We start from the raw sequence: 21110 nt of genomic DNA on the forward strand, positions 1-21110 counted from the left end.
GGTAGCAATACCTACAGTTTATCAAGACTTGCTTTACAATTCCTCATGGGTGATAAGATCCTCATGCCTACATTCATTTCCAAATGACTTTCAGGTGCCAAGCTGAGGCTTCTGGGCTAGGAGCAGGGTCACTGTCCTCCCTCTCACAGTCACAAACCTTTCCAGGGTGAAGCCAACCTATCTGATACTGGAGCAGGATCCAAGAGGATCACTTCCCTAAGTGCCCAACTGCAAACAGCGTGAATCCAGGGCTTCAACTCAGTTGCTCATACATGGACATCAGATATGAGGAAAAACACTGTAGATATTCTTCCCAGGCTCCAGATGTTCCAAAGTGTTTTCCTATAGGTCCTATAGGATCCACATGCTCTGTTAGGATCCTTGGGCACCGGAGGTCATCTTGGATGGCTCTGAGTGCTTTTATGTAGGCAACTGAGCTGAATCCCACATGTCAGAGTAGATCTGAGTGACCAAGGCATTGACAAATTTCCACTGACTGAAAAGAGAGTTCAGGCCACAGCTTACACACTGACACTAAATGTAGGTAGGGCTCTCAATCCGTAACCTGAATCCCATCCAGAATGTGAAATTAAAGCAAAATTCAGACACAATTCAAAAGCACCATAGTTTCTTTGTTCTATTTAATTAAATGCAAACCCTACACTGCCATGGGACTTAGCTTAATACTCTGGTAGCTTATATCCTGTGATCCCTCACATCTGCCCACCCATTCTCCCAGGGATGGTCCACAGACAGTAAGAACATATTGCCATCAACTGGTAGTTAATCTTTTCATAAAGGCTGGTGTCAAGTTGAAGTTCTGCAAACAGCAATCAGTGCTCAAAAGATACATCAGAAAAGCTTTTAAGAATAGTTGTTATTTGTATTTCTATAACATTGCCATTTCTATCCCTGCTGTATGCTTCATCCATCAGAAGAGCATTTACCTGTCCCCATAAGTATTTTGCTGGCAGCAGCGTCTGGTTAAAAAGTTTACTGGTTGCTTTGGCAGGAACTCCAGTATAAATTTCAGGGAATACTAGATGACTAGATATCAGGCACGCTTGGGGGGTCTGAACTTCAACAAAAACAGGAAGATAACTGGAAATAAACACACAGATGGTCTATTGTTATCGTTAATGAAATGTGCTAGACATACAACAGCATGCTGGGAAGAATGATGATAATGTTTATTTAGCAATATTAGCAATTTGGTAGTTCATTGATAGGTTAAACAACCCCACTCTGAGTTCACAGTTTTTCTTTTTAGAAGAGAAAAACCACGTAAAATGAAAACTCACATGTGAATCCCAGGAAAAACAAAACAGAATGCTGCTTTTTCCCCTTACCTTCCTTCTCCATTTTCTACCTCTAGTTCCAATACTGTCTGGAGACGTTGGCACCGCAGTGATGTGAACTGAACTGACACTCTGCATACACCCAAAGGAGGTATTTCTCCAGCTGATGGTTGGATGGTAAAGGGAGATATCTGGGAGAGGAGAGGGGAAACAGGAAAATTTTGATACCTACAAAGCAAGGGTAAAATGGTGAAGCCACACAATCTAATTAGGGCTTGCACGTATCTAGTTTTCCCTCAGGCATGTCTTTTCTCTCTGCCCATCAAGTCCCACCTGGGTTGGTGTCAGGAAGCACAGTGCCAGCTTTGTGAAAACCTGGCTACACAAGGAGGCAGGACTTTGCTTCTGAGAGAGAGAAGGGCAGTCACAGCCATGGGCATAACAGGGTTGGCTGTGCATGGACAGAGAGGGAATGTGGAGGAGAAGCAGTCAGCCTCAGCTGCAGCGTCCGCTCCCAAACAGCAGAAAGGTGCCACAAGTTGGAAAGATTCTTGGACAGAAGGGTGAGGAAGGAGGGTTGGAAGAGTTGAAACAGGAAGAGCACCAGTGTAGGGTGGGGGCTGTGATTCTTGTCCCAGATGCTGATGTGGGTGTGTGGGAGGAGTGTTTAGCAGCCTCAGTTCCTCTAAAACCTTAACCTCAGCAATTACTGTCATACAGGAAATACTCTGTGTCTCTTTGGATCAGGCTGGCAGGGGATTTGTAATAAATGGAAATAGTGAAAAATCATAAAGAAGCATTTAACCTCAAAAGAGCTCATGTACTCATGAAACTGTGCAGGACCAGTTTCAGAAGAAGTCACAAAAATTAGAATTTTTGATGGCTGGAATGAATATTACAACTACTAAGCAGAAGGAAAAGAACAGCTAAAGAGGGAACACAGCCAGCTGTAGCAGTGACTTACCTCTTCATTCCTTTCTGCTAGACAAACCTGGCTTTCTTGCATCCTCCACTGTGCTGGCACTTGACACATATTTTTAATCTTGAAGGTTCTTAACACACTCTCACCCTGCTTAGTCAAACCAAACCGGAGTGATGGAACATCAATACAAAGAAGTGGACCCTGGGACACCAGGAAACAGACATCAGAATGGACACCTCTGCTAAAACAATGTAATTAAGAAGCATACATTAGCTAAGATTAGCATTTGATTTCACAGAGGATATCAGAAAGCAAATGCACTGTGTGTGATGCAGAAAAATTCTGAGTGTCATGGGAGTATCAACACTGCCTCAGTAGTTACTAGACAGCAAAACTACCTCCTGTTCTTAACTTCTTTAGATTTCTCAAGCCTTTGAGAGGCAAAACAGCTTTACATGGACAATGATCAGGCCCCACAGCTCACCATCCCACAATGCTGAACTGTTCTTTACCTTAAAAGCAGCCTCAACATGCAGCACAACTGGCTCTGGGCATGGCTCAATGTTACACTGCAGGTTATGGCTGATGACACCAGGTTTGCTTCCAGTAATTGCCAGTTCAAATTCACAGAAACTATTTATGTCTAGAAAAGAAAAAAAAAAATCAGGGTGCTGTCTCACCTTTTTTTTTCAGAAACCACTCACTCCAAATCTGTTATTGAAGCTCCTGGAACCAAATTAAGTCTCCTGCTGGCTCCAGTGGGCTGGGGATCAGCTATTTTTACAGTTTGCATTATAGTGCTTTGTGACTGTCATAAATTGATACTGTCAATTGCTGTCATTTCTGTCATTAGCTGATGCTTGTAAGTCACAAATCTTCACCTATGACACCAGTAGGAGGAAAAACTTCCATGATCTCGGAGGTTGTGATTTTGTCCCACGTGTACTTGATCAGTGATTTGCTGTTGTTCCACAGCTGAAACAAATAAAATCAATGAGACAATTAATGCACCTTAAGCTTTCATAGCAACAAGTCAATTTGCTGAGAGCACTGATACACTGAAAACTAGCTATTGTGAGTCATCATTTATTTGTCACAGATTCTCTTCACACAGGTGAAGGTGTTTCCTGAAGAAAATCCATTAACAATTCTTTCCAAGAACACTATAATATTTGAAGTTTTTATAACTTCTTCCCCATTTTTCAAAGATACAACAGGCTTTCTAAAGTTAAACTGCAAATCTTTCCTTTGAGTGCAGCCTATTTTTTGCCAAAGGATCTGTTTGTGAGGGAGAGGGAAGCTCTTGAAATTTTTGGCCTGCTCTTCAGATCTAGTCAGACATTAATTTCTTAATTGCAACAAACAACTTTGTTCTCTGAAGCACAATTATCTCTAAGCATAGTTAAAATTCTTATCTTTTTAAGACCAAAAAAACAATTGGAAACTGCAAGGAGTATAATTATACCATCAGTAAGTGGCTTAGTAACCTACATCACTTGTGTAGCTACACTGGATTACTGGAAAGTATGAAATAGCTGCCTTAAATTGAAAAAATAAGTTCTAGGAAGAGAAAGCATAAAACCAAATGCTGATTAGCAGGATCTCTAAGAAAAAATGGGAAAAGCACTAACTGGGAAATGTCTTCCTGCCAGGCTCCTGCTAGCAAGCCTATTTTTCCCAAGTGAGTCTAAGATCAAAAGGATCCTGATCTACACTGAAGAGGATACTGTGTGAGTGGACACTTGCAGCAGCACTTTGTCCCAAAATGGCCAGACAGAAATTATCAGAACCTGCAGGAAAGAATAACATGTAGTAAGCTGCAGCATATGTGACTTTTGTAGCTCTTCTCTGCTTGCTGTAGTTCTTTGAATGAACACTGCCTCCGTTATGAACTAATTTAATCATCCATTGGCTATTCCTCCCAGCAGGAAAACCTTTACACTACAGAAGTGACAAGCAATACTTAGTTAGTGACCCAGAAAAGCACTTAGAATAGTAAAACTCTGTGCTATCAAACTGGAGAGATGAAAAATGAACAAAGGCTGCTGCCTGCAGTGTAGGGCTGAGGGGGTTGGGTAGGGGATTTCAGTGCAGACCCTCCTGGAGTCATGGCCTCCTTTAAAAACATTTCAGGAAAACTAAAATAAAACAGACCATCTGATATCTACTAATAAAACCTATGACATCTAGTGACACAAAACACAGCATAACAATGAAGTCAAAAGCAAACAAACCTTAAATGTTTTTCTGAAATTTACACCAATGAAGTTTTCTCCAGGGATAATAATGGCATATGGTTCCAGAAGAAAATGAAATGGTTCTGTTGATCCTTTAACTTCTATTTCCAGTGCTATTACATCATTTACTTTGCATTCTGGGATGTTTTGAAGCATCCCTTCATTTTCTAAACTTTGGGAGAAATATGGTAGAATCATTAAACATCTTAAACTGGTATTAAATTGGATCCTGCCTTTTAGTCGCCAGATGAAAACTGAAAATCATCAAAAGTTTCTCAAGTACAGACTGTCAGTGTGCAATCAGCTCAGCCTGGGGACAATTAAAAACTTCATCATTCTTTAAGGTTGTCCTAGTCTGTCCATGAACAAGTATTTATGTCACAGACTGCTGTGACAAATAGTAATAACAGGAAAACCTGGAAAACAAGCAGATAAAATGACAGTATTATCTTTTTCCAAGAGAGGAAAAGCCAGGGGTAGGCATGTGTTTGGGCATGAGGGAGGGTATCACAGATTCTCTTTGTACCACAACTAGTTGTCCAGATAAAATTCTTTATACTTGTCAGCCCGTCACCACCAGAAAGAAGAAAAAAATCCCAGTAATTTAAGGCAATAGCACAGATAAATTTTGGCTACACATCTTACTGGGAAATGTTTCTCAGCTTACCGAGGTGATTCTGGGATGTCCCTCAGTACCATCTGAATCACACTGTGGTAACTCTGCAGCTATACAGATGAAGGAGAAAACGACTTTAATGTCAAGTAATCAGTTATGCTGAGGATTAAAAAAAAGATGGAAAAGTAGTCCACATGTAAAGGATGAATGATCATCACTGGAGTACTAAACTCTGATAAACGATATTCAAACTCTAGAGTTACTAAAAGAAAACACGTTTGACTGCAAAATATTAAGCCAGATTCTGATCTCATGGTGTATGGTTCCAAGAAAAATACTCATTTTTGACATGCTTGTTATTATTTCTCTAGTATATTGCATACTATGCACAAGCATCTGCAAAGGCTCCCCAACTTAAGCTCAGTCCTGCTGTACTAATTTAAAAGTTTCTTCTGACTGCTCCAGGGTATTTTGCTTAATTGACCATCAATCTGATCTTGAGTAAGAAGCACGACTTTTCCATCATGGGAAGAGAATGCCTTCTGTATTCTAATGGAGGGGAAAAAAAGGAAACACAGAAGCAGGCCTTAAATCTGTAGGGCTTTGCAAAAGCTTCACTTGTTTGTAGACAGATATTAATTTCAGTGTATACTTTAATTAAATATATATTCAATTAACTAATTAAAGTATTTTTAAAAAGCCAGCTAGTTTCTTGTCCCTATATATTTAAGGTATTTCTTATGTCTGTCAATCATCACAGCATAGGATATTCCCACTCTTGGGCTAACTTTGGAACAAGTTTCTTTAAACACAGTGAGCTCATTCTCCTTATTTACAGGGACAGAGAAGCAGAAACTAAGAGAACAGTCACTGGCACAGCTACATTCCAACATCCTTGCAGCCCTCTTTACCCACAGCTGCACACCAGCATTTCTCTGCCAAAGGCTCCTACTATCCCCCTAATTTACCACTCAGCTGTTCACAGGGCCCATTTTGGGCCAAAAAAGTTACAGCTGGAAACAGTTTAAATAATCCCTGTTTGCAAATCGATTTATTTAGGCTGCAGTAGGTATGGGGAACGTCCCCAAAGCAGAAGGGGAAGGGTCAGGAGCTGGTGGAGGAGCTTGCAGAGTGGGGAGGGGGTTAACTTCACCAGCCAGCACAGCTGCAGCTACAAGGATGTGCCCATAGTTTCAGTGTAAAACTAATTGTGTCCAGTCAGTCCCAAAAATGACATGAGATCAGAAACTGTCTCACATTTTGCAGTCAAAACATGTTTTCCTTTAGTAACTTTTTCTACATTTTGAACACTGTTTATCAGAGCATAGTACCAGCTAATTAAATTTAATTTAGAAAAGTTGCACAGCAAGGATTTTATGACTTGCATAAAAATACACAGCTGGAGTTTGTAGATAGGAAGGAATCATGAGCCATACCTCCTGTGGAGTGTAAGTGAGGATAAACTCATGATCTGCACAGGGAAGCAAAACTCCCTGCTCAGGATTTAGGGAGAAGGCTGACTCTGTGTCTTGATTGTCTTCGACCTTCGTAAAGTCTGCAGTTCCTTCTGGTATTAATGGTTTCAGATTAGGCTTTCTTATCTGCCAGAAGAAGGGAAGTTCTACAGGGCTGCAAAGAGGTCAATAAACAACAAAAAAGCTATGGTCAACAAATCAGTTATTTTTGAGCAAAATGTTGGGAGAAAATTTCCAGAGATTTTTTCCAGGTAGGAAATTCATCTCTTTACAAATTACAGGGGTTTCACTTACCAGTCTTTGTGAGCTACAAAGCTGATGAGACAGCATAGAGTCAGAACATATAAACTGTATGAAGAACATGCTAATATATGAAAGTAAATTATATAAATGTTTAAGATATGCTAACACTTTCTTGCCTTACTTGACTTGTCATATAATCCAGCTTTTAGGAAACCCTACAAGGATCTGAGATGAACAGGGCTGATCCAGTATGTTTGCCTTGGATCACTGCTGATGATCTACATCAGATTCTGAACTTAATCCAAGTGCAAGATGTGGTCTTTAACATGTCAACAAACACAATGGCTTTAGATAAAATTATAGCCGTGGCTCTGCCATACTGTTTGCAATCCAGAAAAGGTTGCTTAACTGGGTTGCTTCAGCAGAAGTGTATTCCATGGAATGTCTTCATGGGTTTGAAAACCTTGACATGCTGACCTCAAAAACTTTGCCTTACTAAGAAGGGGAAGGACCCTGGAATCTGAAAGTATCACTGACAAATCTGGACATTTACAATTTCTTGTATCACTTTCTATAGCAGAAGAAATGTTTCTCTTTCCTGCTTCTGTGGAGTTTGCTCTCAGCCTGGCCTGCTTTGTTTTACACAAATGCTGACACCAGATGTGCAGGGACTGCTGTTGGGATTATAGCACAGAGAAGATGTGGAAATTGGCACAGTCACAGCCTTTGTCAGTTTACAGTGCCCAGTTCACCAAATCACACTTTATTTACCCAAACACCAGCCTGTTCTGGCATTATGCACCTGTAATTTCCAGGCCACAAAACAAACTGTCAGATATTCACTGTAGCAAGTAGCAATTTACATTAATGTACCTAAACCCAGCACTGACCTACTCACTGCTTTGATGTCTGCAACCTCTAACTGCTGCCATCATGCAAGAGTGCACTTCTGTTAATTTTGATCAAAATCAGGATGCCACTATGTTCAGTAGGATGTAATTATTATCCACAGGGACATATTCCTTGACTTCAAATTGAGTTTATATTTCAATCTGCTAGGACTCAACAGGAGGAAGCATCTGAGAGTTTTAATACAAATTGATTACATAGGGCTCCCATATTAATTAGTGGAGATCAAGTGGAGTCCAGGATGTATTATGACTTGTTTTATGGGAGACATCTACAGTCAGAATTGCACCCTTGAAAGTATCTATTTCCCTGCACTATGAAAGGAAAAGAGTCCTTATAGCACAAGAATATATAGTAGACATGTAGCATTAGATAAATCTCACCTGGATCACCCTGTAAATATTTCCTGCAACCATCCATATTTATGAATCTTTTGGAATTGTAGATTTATTTCTACTGAAGCAAATATATTGACCTTGGCTAAAGGCTGCCACAATGTCTGATTTATGCACAGCGTTCCCACTCTTACAAGAGTATCCTTGAACCTTAATTACCGAAGAACTGGAGCAAAAGGAAGCAGAGGAGGCTCAGAGGTGACCTCATCACCGTCTGTAACTACCTGAAAGGAAGTTCTGGCCAGGTGGGGGTTGGTCTCTTCTCTCAGGCACTCAGCAATAGGACAAGGGGGCACGGGCTTAAGCTCTGCCAGGGGAAATTTAAGTTGGATATCAGGAGAAAATTCTTTACAGAGAGAGTAATCAGGCATTGGAATGGGCTGCCCAGAGAGGTGGTGGATTCACCATCCCTGGAGATTTTTAAACGCAGATTGGACGTGGCACTGAGTGCCATGATCTAGTAAATGGACTGGATTTGGACCAAGGGTTGGACTCGATGATCTTGGAGGTCTTTTCCAACCCAATCGATTCTATGATTCTATGAAAGCTGCTGCCCCAAGTTTATCAAGTGCACGAAAGTTTCTCCAATACAGTCTCCCAAATGAGATCCAGTATGTCCAGACTGCAGAGCATGACTGTAATAGTTGCTACATACGTGGAATTCCTTATAACCAAGCTCTTCTCCTCGCTGGTGTGTGGGTTTTGGCGGTCGAACCGGATGAGATGTTTTGCTGTCACATCAGTAACTTCACCCAGCTCAGGTTTGCTTTCTCCACCCGTGACGAACAGAAGGTCCAGAGCAATCAGCTCTCCAACCCCTTGAAGAAATATTTCAGTGCTACTGTTCACTATCTGCCCATTAGCACAGTTCACATCACTCATGGACAGCAAATGCCAGTCGCGGCCGTTACTGATTATATCTGGTGTTCCCTCAAGTTTCAGAACTCCAATGTGTTAATTGTACAATGTTTTCCTGATGTTCTTTGTTTATCAACATGTATCAACACAGGCTTTCTCTTCATAAGTTTAACAGACTTGGATTTTAGGGCCACGACCTCAGCTCACTTACACCAGCATTGTTTCACTGAAGTGAGCACGGTGTTCACCTGGCTGACAGTGTGGCTCCCAGATGATTTGAGCAGTACATTAAAATTAAAATAAGCAGCAAATGCACTATTAAAAAGTCTATATCCAAGACTTTACCAGAGCTATATCCAAAGGAAATACCTGTGATAAAGTGATTCAGCAGACTACAAGTCAAGCTTCCTGTTATAGCACTCACAGTTACATTACAGAACAAACACTAACGTTTACAAGAATTTCAACTGGTTTCATTAGCTAATCCAAAGACTGCTTATCTCTCCTGAATACCCTCAAACAAGATGTGCCCCAAATTTTCTTCATTTCTGCCCTGTTGCAGCTGATGTTTTATAGTTTGCCATATTATCTTACAGATAGAAAAGTAAAAGAAATTAATTGCACCCGGTAAATGTGTTGTGTTTTTTTTTTCTGCTACTTGGTGACATTTTACGTTGGATTTTTCACTACATTGGGTTAAAAGCTCAGTGCTTTCTGAAACCCATGTATTTCCTGCACTCAGAAAGGAACAGTAATAACAATAATAAAAAAATGCTTAGCATTTAACACCATCAGGGGATACAGTATTAATCCACTGACATAAAATGTTACCAGCACTTCAAGCCATCAACCACCACTCACATTATCTGAGTATCTACAGAGTTACAAATGTGAGCTCTGAAAGGTGCCAGAAACAAACCTGTAACTGTAACATCATTGACTGGACAATTGTCACACAAAAGGGTGTATGTTTGCTGGGAGGCCTCTGGCAAAGAAGGGAAAAACAGGACCTGAAAGAAAGAAGGGAAATAGCAACGTCTGTAACTGATTCTCTTGAGGAAGCAATGCAATAAGTGTTCACTAAAGGACAGTTTTACTGATTAGTAATTAAATCTTACATTTGCAAGAAACAGTCAGTGTCATTTTTTGCTCACACAACCCCAAATTTGCAAGGTCCAGCCAAGATCATCTAAAATGATCTTGCTTGCTAATGTGTTTGGTAAAGTATAAAAGCTTTCTGTAGCACTTAGTACTAACCTCTACTGTTTCACTCTGCCCTGGAATCAGCTCAAAAACAGCAGGCTGGATCCCAAAAGGATCTTGTGTCACAAAATCAACAGTGGCAATAGCCTAAGGTGTTTAAAAAAAAATAATAAATTAAATTGATCAGATTGTTGCTTTTAAAATACAAGGTTACCTAAAACAGGCAGTGTATTACATCACTGTTTAACCTCTTACCATATTTTTTTTTCATGCACCTCAAAAGAAAGTGGCTTTTGTACATGGTTTAATTAGAAAAAAAATGCTTTATGCTTTATAATGACCTTGATGAAAGTTGAGGGGAAGGTTCTGTCTCCAAACACAAATGGCAGCATCAGAAGCCCTAATCTTCATGTTCACAGCAGAGCAGCTCTGCCTGAGCACAGGGGCTCTGTCTGTTCCTCCATGCTTATGTCACTTTGAGTTGGAGCTGTAAAGTTGCAGGAGGGACAACCTGGCCCATTCAGCCCTTTCTCCAGCACCAAAAATGCCAATCTGCCTGTCACATCTTATCTTCTTTGTCCCTTTCACCTACACCCTGGTTTGTGATGAGAAGCTAAAGACAGAGCAGGACTGAACTGCTGTCTACAGGTGCAGCAAGGTCAGTAAGGGATATCTTTGGTGGGGAGGGGCAAGAAATGAGCTCAAGTAGTGCTAGAACTGATTGCAATTCTATTTGCTTCAAGGGTAAGGTTAAAGTTCAAGCCACTTTTCCTTTCCCTAATCTATGCCTCAGTTTACCTCACCCCTGAGCAAGAAAACTTCTCCCAGAGGCAAGCCAGAGTAGAGGGTACAGACATCCAGGGAGATTGGTCTTGAGGATAAATGTGAATGCCTGAAGAAATGGCACAATACAAATGTCTCCAGCAAGGCCTTATGACTTCTGTGCTAACATACCATGACTAGCTCAAAATGCCTTCACACCAGGGCACTTGTACCACACTGTGTCCACTGTTTCCCTTCTAATCACTCACCCCAGGATTAGGAGGTGGCCAGGCTTTCCTTGGCATTATAGAGAACTTCCCAGTCCTAACACCCTCATTTCTGCACAGAATTGATGTTGCTTTTATTCCTCCAACGAGGCAGGGACCACAATCTATAATGTGAGGCACTGCAACAAATAACACAGAAAATCAGGCTCCAGAGGTAGTGAAGGCTGCTGATTAAAGAACTGTTTACAGACATTACAGCATGTGAATATGCCAGGTTTTGCAATCCTATACCCCCTCAAATTCTTTCCATTTGAAAGTTGAACAGTGTGAAGTGTACATTTCTACATTCACTTTACATTTTAATGGTGCTTCCTATTTAAAGATCATTGAATGATAAAAAGTAAGGTGATTTTTTAAAAAGCTCAGTATAACAGGTAAGGTGAATTTAAAAAAAAATCAAAGCAAATTTTTTTCAAAAGTAATCCTGGTTGGTACAGTTGAGGTCAGATATCTGAGAGGTGCAGGTATGTCATATCCATATATAATTAACATCACATTCCATGAATATTAATTAATAGCATCAAATAGTTATCATTAAGTCATGATTCCATAATATTTAGGACTAGTAATTACAGTTGTAGTGGTAATTACACAAACCCAGAAGAGTGGCTCCTACTCACTTCTCTAATAGCGTGAAAAGAAAAGAGCTTAATGAATAATTGAGGAAAAAATTGACAGGATTGCATTTTAATAAGTAATAAATCTATGATGAGTGAAAATGAGATAGATATCAAAATGCAGAAACTGCACTGCCAATTTTTTCCCCATTTGTTTTTGTGACACAAAATTGAAGACAGTCAAATAAAAAAACCCCACCTTTAGAAAAATTTAAGATTCGGACAATACTGACATGTTAATACTGGAAGTGATACTTTAGCTTGGATTGGGACCAGAAGAGGTTCTGATGATTGAGTTTCCACTAATATATGATCTTCATAATCTCCCAGATATTCAGGAACAAATTGGACTGTATACTGGCATGCCATCCCAGGAGCAATCATTCCTCCCTTTCCTGGGAATTTTCCTTGGGGGGGGGGGGGAAAAAAGCAAGGAATTAAAAAAAATTAAAACCTCCCGAAGTTGGCACTTGTATTTACAACCACATCTCCCTCTGGAAAGGTGCCTGTAAACTTCCCCCACCTATTGCCTAAGTCCAGCTGATAAAAAAGAATGAGCACAAGAGGCCTGGCAGTGCAATCTGGGGACGTGCACGTCCTCCACAGAACTCAAGATGTTTTTTGCCTGAAATATGCTTCTCATAACGAGGAGAAACATGGAGACATAACACAGTTTTCCTTTGCCACAAGACAAAAATGCCTTACATGGAGGCATCTAACTTCTTCTAAATATTCCTCCAATTCCTGGGATACCTCTCATCTAATACCTCCTTAGGCAATCTATCCCAGTGCCTGGCTATCCTATTGTAGGAAAGATATTTTTCTTAACTTTCCTCTAACCTATTCTTCCCTGCTACAACTGAAGTGTGTTATTTCTTGCCCTCTCCCACTAATTTTTTTTCAGTGGAAACTAAGTCTGTTCCTAGATGAACTTTGGATAAGACTCCATGTAGGTATTCCATGGATACATTTTAATCTAACATCAAACACTTTAATTTAGTGTTCTTGAATTCCTCATTAGACCATTTGAATCTGCTTGTGACTTGCATGGGAATATCATAAGTCAGTCTTCAGTTCCTAAAGAACTGAGCACTATGGAAAACAGAACCAAACAGAGCATCTGTGAAAAATCTTTGTTCAAGCAGATAAATCAGATTTTTTTATGTGCTAACATCTTATAAGCAGAAAAAGAACCCTTACCTGGCAAAATGAAAAATGCTGAAGTAGAGGGGGGGATAAGTCTCATATACTGACTTGTTGAAGTGATGTTCTGTAGCTCTATGGTCACCTTCATTTAAAAAGAAAATAAAAATGCTCCATTGTATTTATCCTCACTCATTAGGTAGGAGTAACTACTTCATCATCACAACTAACTCAAAAAAATCTCAGTTTATTCAATAAAGGTTGAATCAGATACTAACAAAACAAAACAGAGACTGAAAAGGGTGCATTTAGTTTTCACTGGTTTGTGTCAGTGGCATGGAAGTTAAAGGGTCATAAATTCAATATCAGGAAGAAACTCTGACTTTTGTTAAAATTCAGAAAGCCAAAAGATTAGGTGAAATATGTAGATTCAGATAGGTAATACTTCTCAGTGGTAGAATTAACTCTCTACAAAGAAGTTCTCACCTCATAGGCCAGCCCAACTTCATCATAGGAAAACAGAACAGTAGGTGGATTGGCAAGAAACACGGGAACAAATGACGTATCACTGAAAGATAAAAAAAAAGGAGACATTCTCTTACTGCCTCATTCTCTAAGCACTGATAAAATGAGAAATTGCAAAATGTATCCTTTGGCAAAACCAAAATGTCATACAGACATAGTTTCCTAAGAGACTGTATAAAACATTTAGCTCAAAATATCTGTGTGCAAATCCACAGTAATTCTCTAGTGGAGCTGTGTGTGCTCGAGCTCAGGATCCAGACTGTAGGTCATGCTTACCCTTTGGCATCTTCTGCTTTTCTTGTGGCTATGATTTGGTCCACTTTTTCTTGAGAAATGACCAGGGATTTGCCTCCATGAAGAGTATTTAGTGGGAAAAAGCGTGGGTTCTTCAAGTAATTCTGCCCTTTCTCAAGTCTGGTCAGGTCCTCACTTACTCCCTCTGCTTGGAACTTACTCTCTTTCCAGGTTGGTTTCCGTGAGGTTTTAGTTTTCTTTGAAAAACAAAGAGATCATGGTGCAAAATTAAACATGGCAATTTTGAGGATGATGAAAAAGGTGATTTGTACATGTCTAATTAAAGCTATGCAGCAATAAAAATTAATATATAAATAAAGTATTTCTCATTTTTTTTTATCAGATAAATAGATTAAGTATTGGAGCCAAACAAACAATGGATTGATATTCACCCTTTGTTACAGGAACAGCAACAAGCCTCACAGTTCTGACAGACTACAGCAAACACACCTGTAAAATGTACCTTACTTATTTTTGTAGCATAGTGGGTGGAATCTGGAGTTGAGGGCAGAGTTGAAGACACACTTGTCCCGCTAGGAGACAAGTACACAACGTGATCCAGTGGAAAAGGGACACGCTGCTTACAAATAAATGTCTCTTTCAAGTATCCAGGTTCTGATTTTCCTGTAGTTCAAATAAAAAAAAAATTAATTCTACAAGAGAAAAACATGAATGATAAGCACTTGGTCTAAGCATAGGTGTATGAATTTATTTTAAGTCTTGTTGATGGTAAAAATACACTTTAAATCTTCTAGAATTTAATTTACAGTTATAATTTATTTTGCACATGAAAAGCTTAGTGCTTTAATAAGAAAGCTTTTAGAAATACTAATTAAACAAGCTATATATGAAGAAAGTTAAATTACTCCCAGAAAGTTGTGTTAACCTTACAAGTGAGTGGGACTTAGAAAGCCCTGTTCAGTTTACAAAAAGATCTATGTGATGGACTTATGACAGTCAGAAAACTGACAAAAATAGGATGCACCATCTAGTCCCACGTTCCTACAGCTGGACAACAAAATTGACACCTCAGAGGAAACTCTGGGATGTGAGATTTTTAGCTTTGTTTGGAATTACAGTGGAAAAAAAAGGACACCAAATCTTGGAATTTCTGATTCAGCTGATAACTCAGAAATGTTTGTTTTGATCAGATGATACTAAAACCTTTCGCTCACATGAATAAAAGAAGTAAAGAAATCCTGACATTGTCCAAAAGATTTTTCTTACTGATCTTACTGATCTTGATTAGCAAACAAAACTGATATATTTCCAGAACTGGAAAATTTTAAACCCAAAATAAAGAATACAATTTTATTTCACTGAAAATAGCTTTTACTTTAATGTAACCACTTTCCTTCTCTGTATACAAGATGTAGTTGCAGCTTTGTGCTAATGAAATCGGATAGAGGCAGGACACTCATTAATATAGTTTTTGTGTCAGATGGAAAGAACTGTAAACAAATCTGCAACCACCATTAAATATCATATTTAAGCACATTTATACTCAATAATTTTGAATTTATCAATTATATTTTGAGAATGAGCCTTCAGTGGAATTGTATGCTTAAATTACTGGAGTCCCTTCTGCTTTGGCAGAAACAAAAAAAATATATATAAAAAAATAAAAATATACTCAGGTCTGCTGCATCCTCCAATGCTTCAATTATACAGTGTTCTAAAAAGTCTAAATTTCTTCCTGCTTTAAAAGTTACCTTTTGGTGCTTTAGTAAGAGGCAATTTCTCAGTGATGTAATCATCAGGGCAGATTAAATTATTTTTTCTGAGAAGTTCATTATCCAAAATCCGCCTAAAAGAGGATGCCACTGCAACAGTAAAGCAAACAATCAATAGTCAATTAAAAAAAGCAAAATATTAGTCCCTTAAGATGCACTACCTTGATCTGTCCAAAGTAATGTTGTTTTTATATAACATTATATGTTTATAATGTTGTTCATCCCTGTCAGGTAGTATTTTTGGATAGACAAATAGTTTGGTATTTTAATCCCAATGCATCTCAATGATTCTAATTTCAGTTCAAACCCAGTTAAGCACCCACTGGAGAAGCATTTAATCTCTGTTTGCTGCTGCAATACACCAAGGTGTGTATGCTTATACTATTTGGGTGGTAAATACCTTGCAAACGACCTGGTTGTTTAGTTTCTCAGTGTCAGACAAACATTACTCCACTTGAATCTCTGCACAAAATCCTTCAGAGTTGCTCTGTTAATGTAAAGCCAACCCCAGGTTGGTTTCCAGGTACCCTAAGCATGTACTGGGGAGAGACATTCCAGAATCCTCACCTGGTGGAAGTCCCATTTTGTGGAAATCTTCCCCTGCCTCTGCCTTCATCTGGTTTAGGATCCTTTCCTCTTCAGCTTTTGCTTGGATCTGGGCTTGAATGATCTTCTTCTCTGCTTTGTCAGCTTCTGACAGTCGGCTCTTATACTCAGCAAGGAGCTGCCATGGGCGTGGGTGAACACAGAGAAGTTTGAGCTGTTACAGTTAAATGTTTTCTATCTGTCTTTTGAGAGGTAAACAGAGATAGTTTGGTAAAACACCATCACTTTACAAGCATAAACTGGCCTGCTAAAACACTGTCATTCCTATCTGGGTCAGAAGCACTGACCAAGAAAAATGTGTGGAAGTTGAGGACATGCTCCCAGGACAAGAGAAATATATTTTACTTTCTGTGGGACAGTAGCTGCTGCACTGTATTTTGCCTGTAAGTGTAGGAATTAAATTAAAATGGACAGTCCTAGTGAATGTAAAGGTCAGGTTGGACGGGGCTTGGAGCCACCTGGTCTAGTTGGAGGTGTCCCTGTCCATGGCAGAGGGGTTGGAACAAAATGATCTTTAAGATCCCAAACCAGTCTGTGATTTTATGATTCTGTGATTCTTTTCTAGTTACTAGGAAGGTTTCTAAAACTCAAGAATATCCCAACAATGATACTACACTCCTCCTGATGTATTTTGGATCACTCTATCCAGCTTGGCAAGTGCTTTAACAAGCACAACTTAAAAAGAAAAATCCTGCCTCAAATAGGTACTAATGTAAGTTAAAGGGAGAATTCAGCAAAGGCTCAGAGACTCACAAGACCACCAGCAAGACAAACTGATAGACATTCATCTCAAGAGCACCTGCAGCCTAACTGAGATGTAACAAGGCTTTACAACTTTGATCTAACAGGGTTTAACCTCTTGGCTCATTTAACAGAATTACATCACAGACTCACAGAATCACAGAATGGTTTGGGTTGGATGGGACCTTAAAGATCATCTCATTCCAAACCTCTGCCATGGGTAGGGACACCTTCCACTAGACCAGGCTGCTCCGAGTCCCATCCAGCCAGACCTTGAAAACTTTCAGAATTAAATGATTTCCAGTGATTATTTCCATTACATAATCCTATTTGGTAGGGGGTTTTTTAATAGAAAAGACAGGACATATCTCAGCTCAAATAAGATGCTTCCTCCTCTCCTGCCCATTCTGGGATCCCTCTGCTGTCAATGGAATCCAGCAAACAGTTCCACTCCATGCCAAAGTTGACACCTAAAATGGATCAGGTGGACTGTGCCCTAAAAGTACCTGCTTGGTTTTTTTAAAATCTTATTTTCTGATGATGGAGAGAGCATTGAGTGACCAGTCCAGCAGTAACATACATAATACAGTGGTGTACTGTCAAGTTGAAATTAATCCTATCCAAGCAGTCCATTGCAGAAGTACTCATATATATTACTCAAAATGTACTGTGTCCACTGATATACTATTAAATTACTCAGAAGAAATACAAAACTTTAGATTTTTCATCTCTGATAGCCTTCATGAGGGTATGATGACAGAAAATGGAAAAAAATATCTCTTGCTCAAATCATCCAGCAACAGCCCCTACTTTCATACTCTGACAACAGCTACTGGAGGGATGACAAGATGGGAAGTCTGGGACACTGATCAGCAGGTACAGGGAGAAGTTGTCAACCAGTTCAATAGGCATTTAAAGGGCTATTGGTTTTACTGGTTTTACTGGTTTTACTGTTTGTACTGTGTCTGAAAAGCTGTCCAGAGACAAGAATATCATGAAGGATCACGTGAATATTAATTTATAGGAAAGGTTCTGTGTGAAACTGTTCTCAAGTGAATTTCCACTAAAATGTCATTTTTAACATCAGCATCTGCCTTTTTATTTTATTTTACAGAGGATATAGAAATTACAAAGTAGCGATTAAAGAATTCCAAACTCTGACTTGGTTTGGACTTGTACCTGCTCCAGCTCATCTGTGAAGCCCTCATGATCAACACTGTCTCCTTCTTGTGACTCAATCCCAGTTGTGTCCATGTCCACCCCAAAAACATCTCTGGTGTACAGGTCCCCAAAGGCTCTAGCCAGCACGTGGGAGATGTCCTGGGGAGAGAAAATGAGGATGTTTAGAGCTTAAAGCCTTAGACAGGATGGGAAGAGATCCCTGGGCACGTGCTAATGTCTGGAATTAGCAAATGGAGGAGGAAAAGTGGGGGGAAAGGGCTGGGAAAGGTAAGTGGAAATGTGTGTGCATGTGAACACTGAGGTGAAGGGGGGTTGTGCACACAAGGCAGTGCAGACAGAGACACGGTGTGTCCTGGTTGTACCTGGAGATGACGGTGATGGACACAGGGCTCTGTGAGCACAGAGCATGTGTGTGTCATGGTTTGTGCAGGGATGGGGCTGTGTGGGGCTGTGTGAGTGGGGATGTGTGTGTGAGGGAGACAGAGCATGGTGCAGTGGACATATGTGTGTGTCTATGTGTCAGTCCTCGTGCTGGGTGTGTGCCTGTGTGTCCCAGGGTGTGTGCAGGGGTGTGCGGGTGTGAGGATGTTTGCAGAGGGGTCTCTGTGTGTGTCTGTGCAGCTGCAGAAGGGTCTGTGTGTGTTTGTGTGTGTAAATGTGTGTTTGTGTGTGAGGATGTTTGCAGAGGGGTCTCTCTGTGTGTCTGTGCGGCTGCAGAAGGGTCTGTGTGTAGGGGTGTGTGTGTCTGTGTAAGGCTGTGTGTGTGTGTCTGTGAGTGTGAGACTGATTGCAGAGGGGTCTGTGTGTGCAAGTGTGTGTGTTTGTGTGAGGATGTTTGCAGAGGGGTCTGTGTGAGACTGGGTGAATGGGGGTGTGTGTTTGTTTGTGTGTGAGGTTGTTTGTAGGGAGGTCTGTGTGTGTGTGGCTGAGTGCAGGGGCGTCTGTGTGTGCAGGTGTGTGTATCTGTGAGGCTGTGTGCAGGGTCTGTGTGTAGAGTAGAAGTCTGTGTCGGTGTGTCTGTGCATGTGAGGCTGCAGTGGGGTCTGTGTGAGCAGCAGTGTGTGTGTGCTCAGGGGGGCCTGTGTGTGTTTGTGGGAGCACAGGTGTGTGTGTGTGGTGGGGAGTGAGGCTGTTTGCAGGGGCTGTGTGTGCAGTGAAGGTTTGTGCGTGTGAGGCTGTTTGCAATGGGGTCTGTGCATGCACGTTTGTGTGTGTGAGGATGTTTGCAGTCTGTGCGTGCACACTGCAGGAGTGTGTGTGTGCGTGCACAGGGGGGTCTGTGTGTGTTTGTGTGTGCACATGTGTGTGTGAGGCTGTTTGCAGGGTCTGTGTGCGCGGGTGTGATGCTATCTGGGAGGGCGTGTGTGCCCGTGCTGCGTTACCTGCGAGCTGGGCTTGGGGCTCCCCATAGCCACGGACAACCCAGCACCGGAATCCTGCGAGCCGGGGCTGGGGCTCCCTTCAGCCATGTCCTCTAAGCCGAGGCTTGGGCTCCCCTCAGCCATGGACAGCTCGGCGCTGGAATCCTGTGAGCCGGGGCTGGGGCTCCCCTCAGCCATGTCCTCTGAGCCGGGGCAGGGGCTCCCCTCAGCCATGTCCTCTGAGCCGGGGCTGGGGCTCCCCTCAGCCATGTCCTCTGAGCCGGGGCTGGGGCTCCCCTCAGCCATGTCTTCTGAACCGGGCCTGGGGCTCCCCTCAGCCATGGCCAGCCCGTCCTCTCCTCAGGTCCCGCCGCGGCCGTTGCCCAGTGACGGTGCGGGCAGGGCACGGCCGGGCGGGGTAATGGCGGCCGCCCCCCTTCCCCTCCCCGGGCGCCATCGCCCCTCACACCCCCGCCGGCGCTCTGGGGGCTGAGGGCGGCACCCCCAGACTTCTCTACCCCCCTGGCATGTACTTTTTAGTGAACTTTTAAGGACAAGGAGCCTTAATAAGAAACGAAATAAAATGTTGGCTTGAAAGCTGGGGAGGGGATTTGTGCTTTTTGGGGAGTGGGGGGGCCGCCTCGCCCCTCTGCCGCTGTGCAGATGGTGGGTTGGAGCTGAGGGAAGAAGCCAAATCCTCTTCTGTTTCCCCTCACGCATTACGAGGAGCATGGGCTCATCCCTGCCGCTGGAGCCGAGCTGGGAGATGGGAATATTCATCATCGGCCCCAAACCCATCCATCTTCCCGCTCTGCCTGCGGCGCCCTGGCTGTGTATGCTGGTTGCTAACAACAGCCGCCGGCTCCGCTGAAACAGGTGATATTTGCCATAGAAACCATCCTGGTGTAGATTTTCTCCTTGTCCTGCTGCCTTTTTTTTTTCTTTCTTTCTTTCTTTTTCCTCCCTTGCCTCTTCCACTCTTTTTGCTCAGATTGAAGGAACCAGACTGTGGCCCCCGGTGCTTCTCCATCACTATCAGGATCATCGGGCTCCATCGGGGTTTGCAGGGATTGGAAGTGGAGGTTGGCAATGTAACAGCCCTCATGGAAAAAGAAAAAAATTACAAAATTAATTATAATTAACCAACAGGTGTTGTTCCACCATCAGATAAGCCAAAGGCTGGGGCTGCAAACCCCACAGCAGCCGTGGGGGTGGTTGAAATTCAACTGGTGTTGGTAGGCATGAGGGCTTGAGACTACAGGGTGTCACCAGCTTTAGAGCTCCCCAGAGTCTGCGTTTGGAATAAGATTCCAAATTAGACCCAGAGGCACTGTGTGTTTTTAGTTTCCCTGTAAAAAAAAGGGAAGCTTGGCCAAGGCTGACAAATCTGCAATATCCCATTTCAAAGGCTAAGGCAGACAAATCACAGATGTCTGACATGGGTAAGGCCAGGTAGCCGTGTTTTCAAACAGAAAAGGTTCACAACTTTCATAGATGCATAGAATCACTGATTCACTTGGAAAAGACCTCAAAGGATGATTGAGTCCAACCATTAACCCAGCACTGCCATGTTCACCACTAAACCATGTCCCCAAGGGTCGCATCACATGTTTTGAACACTTCCAGGGATGGTGACTCCACCACTTCCCTGGGCAGCCTATTCCTATGCTTGACAACCCTTTCAGCTAAGAAATTTTTCCTAA

At 41.6% G+C, this 21110-nt stretch overlaps 1 protein-coding gene across 5 annotated transcripts in view; it reads right to left on the reverse strand.

The window, feature by feature from the left end:
- The window catches only part of DLEC1 (DLEC1, cilia and flagella associated protein), a 43881-nt gene extending 24087 nt beyond the window's left edge, over positions 1 to 19794 (reverse strand). For 3 of the 5 annotated variants that reach the window (XM_027660560.1, XM_027660559.1, XM_027660556.1), the window contains exons 1-21: positions 19429 to 19782; positions 18044 to 18184; positions 16085 to 16241; positions 15497 to 15607; positions 14248 to 14408; positions 13767 to 13981; positions 13452 to 13533; positions 13023 to 13110; positions 12056 to 12229; positions 11188 to 11324; positions 10211 to 10303; positions 9873 to 9963; positions 8751 to 8913; positions 6510 to 6702; positions 5125 to 5183; positions 4455 to 4629; positions 3102 to 3195; positions 2733 to 2863; positions 2263 to 2421; positions 1350 to 1489; positions 948 to 1101 (exon numbers count right to left, since the gene is read on the reverse strand). In XM_027660560.1, coding sequence (XP_027516361.1) covers positions 948 to 1101; positions 1350 to 1489; positions 2263 to 2421; positions 2733 to 2863; positions 3102 to 3195; positions 4455 to 4629; positions 5125 to 5183; positions 6510 to 6702; positions 8751 to 8913; positions 9873 to 9963; positions 10211 to 10303; positions 11188 to 11324; positions 12056 to 12229; positions 13023 to 13110; positions 13452 to 13533; positions 13767 to 13981; positions 14248 to 14408; positions 15497 to 15607; positions 16085 to 16241; positions 18044 to 18184; positions 19429 to 19749 — 3039 coding nt within the window. In that variant the 5' untranslated portion in view covers positions 19750 to 19782. Of the gene's footprint in view, positions 1 to 947; positions 1102 to 1349; positions 1490 to 2262; positions 2422 to 2732; positions 2864 to 3101; positions 3196 to 4454; positions 4630 to 5124; positions 5184 to 6509; positions 6703 to 8750; positions 8914 to 9872; positions 9964 to 10210; positions 10304 to 11187; positions 11325 to 12055; positions 12230 to 13022; positions 13111 to 13451; positions 13534 to 13766; positions 13982 to 14247; positions 14409 to 15496; positions 15608 to 16084; positions 16242 to 18043; positions 18185 to 19428 lie in introns of all 5 variants that reach the window. The other 2 variants (XM_027660562.1, XM_027660561.1) reach the window with 2 other exon arrangements.
- Between the last annotated feature and the right edge of the window lie 1316 nt (positions 19795 to 21110).

The sequence above is a fragment of the Corapipo altera genome, unplaced genomic scaffold (assembly GCF_003945725.1).
Source record: "Corapipo altera isolate COAL_440 unplaced genomic scaffold, ASM394572v1 126, whole genome shotgun sequence".
Classification (NCBI taxonomy): Eukaryota; Metazoa; Chordata; class Aves; order Passeriformes; family Pipridae; genus Corapipo; species Corapipo altera.